Here is a 12,796-nt window from a genome sequence, read left to right as displayed (position 1 = left end):
AAGTCAAGATAAAAATTAGTCCTATTAATTTTAAAATATAGAAGACAGACCAATTTTATTTTTTTATATTTGAAAAGAAATTTTAGTATAGCTGACACACAACGTTACATTAGTTTTAAGTAAACGGTGTGGTGATTCAATACCTGTATACCTTATACTGTGCTCCCTGCAAGTGTAGCAGTCATCTGTTAACATACACTGTCACTGTACACTGCTACACCATACACATACACAATTATCATTGACAGTTATTCCCTGTGCAGTACGTTTCATCCCCATGACTTATTCAGTCCATAACTGGAAACCTGTATCGCTTTCTCCCCTTTTGTCATCCCCCTTCCCTTCCCTCTGGCAACCATCAGTTTGTTCTCTGTATTTATAGGTCTGATTCCACTTTCTGTTTGCAAATAATCCTATTTTAGAATGTACAAAAGACATTTGATAGACATTTCACCAAACAGGATACATTGTATAACTAATAAGCAGAGAAAAAGATCCTCAATATCATCAGTCATTAGTAAAGTGCAAATTAAAACCATAATGAGACACTACCACTCACCTACTAGAATGGCTGTTTTTAAAAAAAGTACCAAGTATTGGCAAAGGTGTGGAAAAACTAGAACTTTCATGTATTACCCTCATGTGTTACTTTTATGTTTATGAAGTAAACAGAAAATTACAATATGACCTAGCAGATCCCAGTCTTTGGAATAGATCCAAGAGAAATGAAAACATGTCTCAGAAAGAAGCATTATTTGTAGTAGCCCAAAACTGGGAACAGTCCAAACGTCTGTCAGTTGACAAATGGAAGTACAAAATGTGGACTGTCTGTACAGTGGAATACTATTTAGGCAATAAAGAGGAAGAAATTATTAATAAATGCTACAGAATGCATTGGACTCCAACATAAGGACTACATACTGTGTGATTCTGTTTCTATGAAATTCCAGCCTGGTACTGGGATGAGAACAGAAATTAACTACAAACAGCATGAAGAATCTTCTAGGGGTTATGGAAACATTCTAAAACTGAATTGCAGTAATGATTGCACTGATCTATAAATTTACTAAAAATCATTGAATTGTGCATTTACAGTGGGTCCATTTTATAGTATGTAAATTACACCTTGCTAAAATTGGTTTAGAAAGATATAAAGTTAATTTTATTCACAATAAGCCTGTGTATACACCTGTGATTCCTTCTTCCTCACATTATTTCCTCCTGGCCTGTGTGGCAGTATGAACAGACATGTCACATAAACAGTTCTTTATACTAAGGCAGCAATTTTTTTTTTCTATATCAAAGAAGCAAAATGGAGAAGGTCTCAGAAAAATCTCTTCAGTTACTTGAGACTCAATATTTTCTCCCTGTTCCACCTGGTAATTATTAGAAATAATGATAGATTAGGGAAACAAATATGTATATTTCAGTGAGGAACTGTGTCCAACTTCATTTATAGAAACTTCACACATATGAGTGCTTAATTCATCTAGGCCAGCTTATCTGGCACATAGACTGCATGCATGGGCTTTGGGCTTTTGAAACTTGTAGTAACCACATACATGAAAATATTACTGCTTTCTCTGATGCTTCAGTTACCTTGATGACCTTAAATTATATAGGGTCTCACTATAGAGGAATGGTTGAATAAAATGGGATGCATATATAAAGTTGAAAAATATACAGACAATAGCCTGTTGTTATTAAAAATAACATATCATTTTCGATACATTTTTCTGTGTATGATCTCTTTTGCCACAAAATTGTCCTTCTTCTAGGATTAAGGACCTATCTTGTTCCTATAGCCTGATACATATTAGTTGCTCAGTAAAAATTTATTGAATGGAATTAGCCAAAAGCCACCAAGTTCAGTGAAAAGCATCAATGAAGCAAAAGTGTACAAAATTTGTAAGTGGGAATAGTTACCTAGAGAATTTTATTTCTGGTATTTTGTGTGAGTTGTCTATTTTTGCTTTTTGTGCCCCCATGATTGTAGACCATTGTGCACCAGAAAAAACTAAAGTAAGATCCTTAGGCCACTGAATCATTCCATCTTTATGTACCACAAATTAACTCATAGTTTCTCTAATCTTTCTACCACTGATTAGGACTTTCATAATTTTTGTTGATAGATCCTATAGTTTTGAAAAATTTTTCAGCATCACTCTTTTAATTATCAGTTTCTCATGTTTAATTTATCAAACATGCATCTCTGCCAAAGCTTCTATTTAAATGAGATAACTATTATTGTCATCCTTGTTATAATTTAGCTATGTTTACAGGAGTTTGATGTTTTAACTAGCTACCAGTTTTAACTAGCTACATATTATTTATAAATTACTTGAGATACTTAAAATAGTGAATCCCATTGCTACTTTCTCAGACCTGTAAAGGTGTACTGAATATGCTCACGGTTTATCTCGAGGAAAGGGGTATATTTCTGGGATATATATCAGGCTAAGACCACATAGATACAGGTACATCTTAGCCAAATCTGATTAGGGACTTAATAATGAAAACTTCTGTTGAACACAACACACAAAAAATATAAAAGGTAAGGGGTTAAATAACAGACATTTTACATGTAGACAAGTCCTCTGGGAAACAGTTTTCATTCTCTGGATTGATTCAGCATACTGACCATAGCAGTTGTGTGAACTCTAAGCTTCTTGCAAGAATTATAAAGCCAGCTGAATCACCACATCTTTATTACACCAAATGAAATATTATTTCAGTCAAATTTTACTGAAAAAAAAGTTTATATTTTATAAATTAATAAGACAATTTTCAGAAATTAGGATACATACATAGCATACATCTGTTTTTAAAGAACACACACAGATACATGCATACATAATACAAATACATTATCACTGAACACATTTAGAAATTATAAAATATTGCTGTAGAATCCGTAATAATCTCATTGGAGAAGGTACAACATTATGTTTGGTGGCAAAAAAAGTAACTATTGGGCTACTCATGACTGAAAGTCTGTATATATAAAATGAATTTTTAAAGTGAGTAGTTTTGACTGTATATTGAAATAACGTAGTATCTTAACAGACTTGAACACTTGGATGGGCTTTAAGAATATCCTATAGTTCCAACATTTTAATCAATAAGACTTCCCTAGTGTAGATTTCTTAGAAAATAGAGCCTGAGACTAAAAGTTATGTGCTAACACTATATGAATGAAGAGGAGTAAGGCAGAAAAGGAGGAGAAGCAAATATAAGGAAAGGAATTACAGAGCTGGCAAAGGTGATTGCCTGATTCTACTGAAAGTCTTCAGAGAGATCATACATTTCTGAATTGTGGAAGGGGGAATTAGAAGGTGATATTACTGCTAGTTCCCTTCTCACATTGGTATGTTAGCCCTAATACGATACTATTTCCCCCACTCTTACAAGTGCTTGAATCCAGTAGCTCTGCTGTATCTCATATGTCTCAGTGGCAACCAGGAAGTCTAGGGTCAGAGGAGAGAGGCTATAGGGCAGTATACAATACAGACAGATGTTGGCTTGTGCCCATCATTATCCCAAAGGGCCAGGAATAGCCATTATAGGCAACCCTTCAGTCTGGAGCAGGATGTTAATAACAGGGGCCCAGCTCCAACCCATGGGAATAGTCCTCACCTTGCTAGAGTCCATGTAGCCAGACAACAGGCAGGTGAGTAATTTAGAGTGGCAAATCCAGTTTAACCCTTGCACTACATAGATTGATCATTAGTATTCTCTTTTGGCATCTAGTCTCACTTGGGAACATAATATTGTGATACTCTCAATTCTTTTATGAGAGGAGAGATCCAAATCCAGTTCTTCAAGAGGATGACTAGTTGCAGTCTCCCAAAAAGACTTAGAAAGGGCTAGTAAATGAAAATTAAGTCCCTGCTGCTCCTGCTGGTTCTAAGGCCATCATGTATGTTCGTCATCTCCTTCCTTCACCCATTTCAGAACAAAGAATATCAAAATAGATTTCAGAGCAAACAGTGATGACCTATCAAGGAAAATCATTTCATAGTGCTAAATGGAACATTTCATCAAGAGGAAATAATGATCCTAAATGTTTATGCGCTGAATAATGAAGCTTCAAAGTGGCAGAAATCTAGCTTCAAAATGGCAGAAACAGGGATCCCTGGGTGGCGCAGCGGTTTGGCGCCTGCCTTTGGCCCAGGGCGCGATCCTGGAGATCCGGGATCGAATCCCACGTCAGGCTCCCGGTGCATGGAGCCTGCTTCTCCCTCTGCCTGTGTCTCTGCCTCTCTCTCTCTCACTGTGTGCCTATCATGAATAAATAAAAAAAATAAAATAAAATAAAATGGCAGAAACAGAGATTTTTAACTCTTATCTCTCAGTGGTTGAAAGAACAAGTAGGAAATCAATTTGCATGTATAAGACCTAAACAGTTCTATCAACCAATTTGACATAATTATTTTTTATAGGACAGTCCACCTAACAATAGCATTGTTCAGATTCTTTTTAGCTATACACAGAAGATTCACCAAGAGACCATATTTTAGTTCATTAAACAAGTCTCAATAAAGATAAATGGACCTAAACCATTACAAACTGTGTTCTCTGACTACACTGTGTTTAAACTAGAAACCAATAATAGAAAAATATTGGGAATTTTCAATAATGCTTAGAAATTAAACACATTTTTAAATAACACAGGTCAAAAAAATCACAATATTTTGTGAAATTTTAAAATATTTTTAATTGAATGATAATGAAAACAAAACATCAGAAATTTTAGAATGTAATAAAGAAGTGCTCAGGAGAAAATTTATAGCATTAGATGCTTATTTTAGAAAAGAAGGAAGTTATTTAATTAGCAAACTAGTTCTACTTAAAGAAGAAAAAGAACTTCAAATCAAAGTAAACAGAATAGGAAATAATGAACAGATATCAATGAAACTGAAAGCTGGTTCTTTGAAAAAAACATTGATAAACCTCTAGTCATATTAACCAGGAAAAAAAGGAGATATAAATTATCAATATCAGGAATGAAAGAGGGGACGTCACTACAGACCCCACAAAGGGTAATGCAATGTCATGAACAACTTTATGCCAATAAATTTGACTGTTTAGATGAAGTGGACAAATCCTGGAAATAACAAATGACCAAGGATCATTTGAGAAGAAAAAGATAACCTAAAGAGCTTTCTAGCTGTTAAAAATGAATTGAATTTGTTGTTTAAAACTTTCCCACAAGGTAAACTTAGTCCAGATGCCTTCACAGGTAAATTCTATCACAGTTTAAGGAAGAAATAATACCATTTTCCCACAAACTGCTCCAGGAGGCTGAAGTTAAAAGAACAATTAATGAGGGAGGCCAATATTACCTTAAGACCAAATCAGACAAAGAAATTATATTAAAAAGTAAGCCACAGACCAGTGTCTCTTATGAACATAGACATAAAAGGCCTAACAAAATTCTAACATTGAATCCAGCAACGTATAAAAAAGATAACAGGGACAATATATAAAAAAGGATGTGTTGAGGCTCCGGGGTGGCTTGTTGATTGAGTGTCAACTCTTGATTTCAGCTCAGGTCATGATCTCAGGGTCCTGGGGTCAAGCCCTGCATTGGGCCCCATGCTTAGCAGGAGTCTGCTTAAGGATTCTCCCTCTCCCTTTGTTCCTTCCCTCCCCTCTGCCCCCTCTCCTCCTTCCCCTCCCCTCTCTCAAATAAATTAATAAATCTTAAAAAAAAAAAAAAAAGGATGTGTCACAAGTTGGTATGAGTGGGGGGGGGGGAGCACTGTCATCTTTGAGAAGTGTAACGGTGACTGCCCCCTCTGACAGAATTGACAGGGAGGTGTTGCCATAAAACCAGACTCCCTTACTAGCAGTGAGGATACAGAGACTAGTTTGTAGCAGTTAATTCTCAGATGCAAGGAAAACTTATTCTGTAAAGAACAACAAAGCTTGAAGGCAACCAGGGTTTCTTCCTTTATAACTCATATTTTCCCCTTGTTACTACCAAGTCCAGAACTCCATTTAAATTTCCAAAGAGAAAACCTCACTAAAAGGAATCATGGAAAGTACCCAATAAACTTAGGTTTCTTCTTTTCACAACAGGTACATTGAAAATGTAAGAAGAGAATATGCACTAACATATTAAAAGCTTTCCTGAGATGACCTCTTTTATTCTTAGAATTATTGCTAAGATTTTTATAATCTTTATTTTAATGTTTTTAATCCTTGCATTTCTATGGCTGATGAAAATTTTTGTTTAGAAGTCCTGTTTATAATTAGTGGTAAGACTAGATAAAATTCTAGAAGCCCTTTCAATTTTTGTTTGATTTCATTAAAGAACATAGAGCTAGAACTGCAGAGGCTACCTGTTCAAGAAGGCCCTGTACTGTCTCCTTATTTGGACAGATTATTTCTCCTATATTAACATCTACTTAGGGACCATTTGTTTTTTCTAATTCTTAATTACATATAAGGGGCCAGGAAATAAATTTAAATGAGGGAAAATATGGGTTAAAAGAGTATAAAGATCTTTTTGAGACTTTGGGAGCTATCCAGCAATCCCTTTTTGATGAAATTCTGAAATTTTTAGCATTGATAGGCCCTAGCTGTAGATCTTTTAGCACTGATGTATGAATGTATTTAGTTTCATTTAAATAGAGTTATTAAAGTAAAAATAGGAGAGATATGAGAGAAAATATATAAGAGATAGTTAAATTTTGCTTTCAGTTATTTAAACTTCATGATAGAGATAAAATGATCATGAATAATTTTTAAAAAAATAATATTGCTACTACTCTTACTAGCTATTTATGATTTTGGATAGTAGTAAACAGCTTAATCTGTAGGTTTTTAGGGTTTTTTTAAACTTGTTTTACTCTGTCTTTCAGCTACCTTGACAAGCTATTCTGAAAACGTAGAACGCACAAAATATGTTGGGGAAAGCAGTAAAGAATTAGGATCTGGAGGAAACCTAAAACCTTGGCAATCTCAAAAATCCAGCATGGATTCCTGTTTGTATCGAGTAGATGAAAACATGACGGCTTCCACCTATAGTCTGAATAAGATCCCAGAGAGGAATTTGGAATCAGTTTTATCACAATCAGTACAGTCTATTCCTCTGTATCTTATGCCACGACCAAATTCAGTAGCAGGTAAGATTTTTTTAAAAATTGACCATTTTACTGGGGTATATACTTAAATGAAAGTAAGTTCTGCTTTAATAGAATTTTCCATTTGTGTTCTTTGACTAAGCTATTCTTTTGTGTTTCGATAATATGTATGTGTATATCTTTCTGAACCTGGGGGATGGCTCATGTTCAAGTGGTTGTTTAGTTCTGTTCCCAAAATGTGTAACAGCATGCATGAAATCAGAAGTAAAATCTATAAAGTATATTGTTGAATTTCTAAAAGTATTTTTTACATCTGAAACCTTTGAAAAGATTTCAGTTTGAGGTTTTTAAAAACACCAGTTTAAAAAAAAATTATTAAATTGAAGTATATTTCAGTAGAAGTTGTATTATCAGAAATCATCATCCATAGTTTGAGGGAGTGACAGGCAGGCAAGAATTCAACTTTCCAGTCCAAGAGCTCAATATTTTCACAATACCCTGGCCGTCTTATCATTGAAGAATCACCAGGTACCAGTTATTACTAAAGAATAACTCAGACACTCCTAGCAGTTTCAGTCATAAAGGAGTATGGAGTCATTATTCTTTAGCAGCTATTCAGAACTGATGTCAAAGGATATTTTTTATACAGCTAAGTTGCTACTTAATAATTCAGACCAGGAGCTTTTGCAGAATAGTTTGGCATTCTGGCATTTTCAGAATGCCATACCATCTAGACTTTGTCTCTACTACAAAATCATAGTTATGTTTGTCTTTCTTACTTGTCTGATGAATGCCTATAAAGTTTGTCCTACACCAGGTAATAAAATACTTTTTGTAGTTAGAAGCTCTTATTTCCCAAGTGTAATGATTTATGTTATGCAGATGATAGTGTGATGCTTCTTGCCTTTTTGTACCTTTTCTAAAACATTACTCTTTGTTCCATCCTCTGGGAGGCCATCAGCATCAGTCATCACATGGAGTAATATAATTATGGCTCATCTGGAAGATGGATAACTATAGGCAATTTTAATACTAAGTTTTCAAGATTATTCACTTTTATATAGTGCCGGGAACTTTTCTTTCTTAGATTCTTTGGAATATATTGATCCCCACTGATGTCATATTAGAATCCTAGAATGCTATAACTTAGAAAGTACTAAACAAATACAGTCTTTCCAGAAGAGAAGCATTTAAATCCTTGCCTGCATAAAATTTGGGAAATACAGCCACCAGCCACCAGCCTTAATGGTACATCCCAGTGTACTTCTTAACTAAGCTGCAGTGATTTCTAAGAGAATTTTTTACTCTGTTATTTGAGAATGGCACTGAGCACCTAGTAGGAGTCAGAAGAATAAGCTTCTCTTGTCCTCTTTTTTTAGTTTACTGGAGAGATTATAAAATAGAGAGATTATAAAATACTTTGCTCTCCTTGAGCATAAATATCTGTAGATTCATTATTCTACCCTCTGCAGATACTAAACTTATTGTGTACAAAGGCTTGTCCAGGGATCCCTGGGTGGCGCAGCGGTTTAGCGCCTGCCTTTGGCCCAGGGCGCGATCCTGGAGACCCGGGATTGAATCCCACGTCAGGCTCCCGGTGCATGGAGCCTGCTTCTCCCTCTGCCTGTGTCTCTGCCTCTCTCTCTCTCTCTGTGACTATCATAAATAAATTTAAAAAAAAAAATTTAAAAAAAAGGCTTGTCCAGGACTAATTAGCCAAATATTATCCTTCCCTTACTTTCTCTGAAGTTTTCTAACACTATTGCCTTCTAGAAATTAGCACAAGGCACCTGTCAGAAGTATCACTGAGTTACATTTAAAAGAAATTGACTTCATAGCTCTATTGCAGAGACTAGAACCCAGCTTTCTATACCAGATATTTTAATCACCAGGTAAAAAATACCATTTGAAATGTTTTTTTTAAAAAAACTTTACAAAGGACGTAACATTTTAGCAGGTAAAGAGTACCTCCTTTCTTTTGTGTGGATTGTAAGATTTTTGTTTATTTAGAATCTTATTTTGTAAGAGCTGATATTCTAGTTACTTAATAAAATCTTTTAAATCATGGTCAGTTTTCAGGGAATTGTAATCCAATCTGTGAATTTGGGGGTCTTCTATCTTTGTGGTGTATTTTTGCTAACTGCCATTTAACAACTCTACCACTCATAGGCATCAGTATATTTGTGGCTACACTTAGACTTCAGTAACTTTTTGGGTATTCTTTGGGACACTAACTCCAGCAAGTAGTAAGATAGGAATTATATGGAGAATTACAGGATGGAATTCTAATTGACATCCATTGTTGTTTTTGTAGAATAGTCAGCTACAATGTGATAACTGCTATAACACAGTAATTTACAAAGTACCATAGGAACACAGAGGATGGAAGCATCTGAGTGCAAAGGGGAGAGGACAGGGCACCTGGGTAGCTCAGTTAAGTGTCTGCATTCCCCACAGGTCATGATCAAACTCCACATCAGGCTCCCTGCTCAGTGGGGAGTCTACTTCTCCCTCTCCCTTTGCCTCTCCCCACAGCTCACACTCTCTTTCTTTCTTAAATAAATAAGTAAATAAATAATCTCATAAAAAGGTGGGGGAGAGGGTAGAGAGGAATAGAAGATATCACAGAAAAGGATGAGTGAGAAGTCACAAGAAAGACAGAAAAAAGAGGAAGGCACAAAGAAGTTAAAGAACTTGGCACATTATTGGCATTTCACCATGACCAGAACCTGGGTATAGTGAAGGAATAGTGAAAAGTGATGCCAAAGGTGATACCAAGGAGCTTAAGTGCTCTGATGTTAAGTATTGAGGGTTTTTTGTTGCTAGTCAGTATAAGCAGGTGCTGTATTATCAAATTTGCAGTTTAGAAAAATGGCTATTATATACCCATCCATTTAGGAGAAGGAGGAGGGCCTGGAGTTAGAGATAATAGTTTGTCAACAGCTTGTGGTAATGTGCAGAATTATAGGGGGTGAATTGCCAGGTATTTTGTAGAGTTGAGAAAATGGCTTGGGAGATTTTCTTCTTTTTTGCCTTAAAAAATAACATATATTAGTGTTTTTTGTAAGTTAGAAATACAAGAAGAAAACAAAACAAAAATGAGCCACAGGGATGCCCAGGTGGCTCAGTGGTTGAGCACCTGCCTTAGGCCCAGGGCATGATCCCAGAGTACCCGGATTGAGTCCCGTATCAGGCTCCCTGCATGAAGCCTGCTTCTTCCTCTGCCTGTGTCTATGCCCCCCGCCCCTCTCTGTGTATCTCTCATGAATAAATAAATAAAATCTTAAAAAAAAGAAAGAGCCATAGTTTCCTTGCCTAGAGGTTACTGCTGACATATTCTAGGAATTAAAGATTCATATATGTTACATAGTATGTATATATGTAAAATATCCAAATTCAAACAAAAGTACAGAAGAAAAAGGAAAAAACACTCCCTTCTCTGCCTAGTTTCCCTCTCCAAAGGTTATTACTTAAGAATCTTTAAAATATGTATCATACATATAATATCCATATTACATATGTAATACATAATATATACCTATATAGTTATAATATATGTAAGAGACATGTGAGGTCAAAAAATCAGGATTTATAGAAAGGAAATGAAAGTATATATTCTTACAAAGATGTATAGCTTTATTTGTTAATAGCTCAAAACTGTGAACATCCCAAATGACAATTAGCTGCTGAGAGGATAAACAAATTAGAGCATATCCTTACAATGGGTACTACCTAGCAGTAAAAAGAAATAACTATTGATACTGCAGCAACACATACAAATCTCGGAACGGTTCCATTGAGTGAAAGAAGTCAGATTAAAAGTATATACTATATGATTCCATGTATATAAATTCCTAGAAACACAAACTAGTTTATAGGCACAGTGCATATGCCACTATCACCCCCTTTTGTATTGCCCTGTGGTAACTGGGCCTCAGAAGAGTGCCACCAGTGTTGATACTCTGGCTTTTGCTATTCTTCTGAGTAATGAAATCTCATTCATCTTAGATGTCTCATGTCTTCTTCCACCATCCAGGCGTGTTAGAAGTAGAATAAAATATTGGACCTTCCCACTCTGTGGCAGTGAGATACCACTATACCCATACCCACAAAATTAAACGGAATGGCAAGTGTTAGTGAGGATGTGATGCAATTAAAGTTGTTAGACATTGTTAATGGGAGTATAATAATAAACTGGTACTAGCACTTTGTAAAGTGCTTGGCAAGATCTATTAAAGGTGTATAAAACTATATATGCATGTTACCTAAAACCTGTCAATTCCACTCCTGCATAGAATGGCCATCAAAAATACATCATTCTGGGGTGCCTGCCTGGCTCAGTTGGTAGAGCACATGACTCTTGGCCTCAGGTCATGAGTTCAGGCCCTGTGTTGAGCATGGAGTCTACTGAAAAATAGAAGTCCTTATATTCACCAAAAACTAATAAAAATAAATATAAATAAATATAGGAGTGTTCATATCCATTTTATTCATAATAACCCAAAAGCTGAAAATCATCCAAATTGTCCATCAACAGTAGACTGGCTTAATAAATTGTATACAACAGTGAAAAAGAATGTACTACTGCTATAGACAACATCATGGGGAGGGCATACTATATGGAATATGTATATTTCTATAAAGTATAAAAAATCATACAAAAACTATGTAATTTCTAAGGTGATAGTACTAAAAGTAATGTTACCTTTGGTGGAAATATCAAGGAAGCCTTCTGTATCTTGATTGAACAGTGGTTGCATGGGTGTGTATATTTATAAACATTTATTGAGCTATACACTTAAGATTTATATACATAAGGTATATAAATCATACCTCAATTTAAAAAAATGTATGAAGTATTTAGGCTTCTGTCTTTCTAGAAGAATTTCCCCTTTAGTTTAGAAATAGTGGTTCTTGGTGATAACTAGATCTTTGAGAAATACCTATTTTTAGTGTTGATTAAAAATAACCTAGGAGGCACCTGGGTGGCTTAGTCTATTAAGTGTCAGTCAGACTCTTGATTTCGGCTCAGGTAATGATCTCAGGGTTGTGAAATCAAACCCTACATTGGGCTCTGCACTGGATGTGGAGCCTACTTAGGATTCTTTCTCCTCCCCTCCTCCCTCAAGAGAGAGAAAAGAGAAAGGAGAGGAGAGGAGAGGAGAGGAGAGGAGAGGAGAGGAGAGGAGAGGAGAGGAGAGGAGAGGAGAGGAGAGGAGAAAGCCAGTAATGTCAGCAAACGGACAATTAAAATGTTCCATTTATTGAGAACATAAACCTAGGATCAATACCCAAACTGGCCAGAAATGATTCTAATTAGTTCATTGTTAGCCTAGGTAAAGTCCTGAAGCAGCAGTCTCTGTGTGACTTTATCCTTTTTTAAAAAAACAATTATTTTGAATTATATTTTACATATCATAAAATTCACCCCTTTTTATATAATCCACCCAATTTAGTAATTTATAACATATTTACTAAGTTATACAGTCTTTGCCATAAATCACTTTTGGAACATTTCATCATCCCAATAAGATCATGTCATGATGACATGGTCCTCATGTCTATTTAATACTAATTTCATTCCCACTCCCAGCCCCAGGCAACCACTGATCTATTTTCTATCTCTGTAGACTTTTTCTGGACATTTCATATAAATGGAGTCATACAATCCGTGGTGTCTTGTGTCTGGCTTCTTTCACTTAGCA

General features: G+C 35.4%; 1 protein-coding gene across 10 annotated transcripts in view; it reads left to right on the top strand.

Annotated features, from left to right (window-relative positions):
• TANC2 (tetratricopeptide repeat, ankyrin repeat and coiled-coil containing 2) overlaps positions 1-12,796 on the top strand; it is a 369,309-nt gene that overhangs the window by 231,193 nt on the left and 125,320 nt on the right. For all 10 annotated transcript variants that reach the window (XM_025436730.3, XM_049114606.1, XM_025436738.3 and 7 more), the window contains one exon: positions 6,870-7,133. In XM_025436730.3, the coding sequence (XP_025292515.1) occupies positions 6,870-7,133 (264 nt within the window). The remainder of the gene's footprint in view (positions 1-6,869; positions 7,134-12,796) is intronic.

This window comes from Canis lupus, chromosome 9 (assembly GCF_003254725.2).
Source record: "Canis lupus dingo isolate Sandy chromosome 9, ASM325472v2, whole genome shotgun sequence".
NCBI lineage: Eukaryota > Metazoa > Chordata > Mammalia > Carnivora > Canidae > Canis > Canis lupus.
The sequence above is the reverse complement of the archived record's forward strand: the minus strand, read 5'-3'. Positions and strand labels throughout refer to the sequence as shown.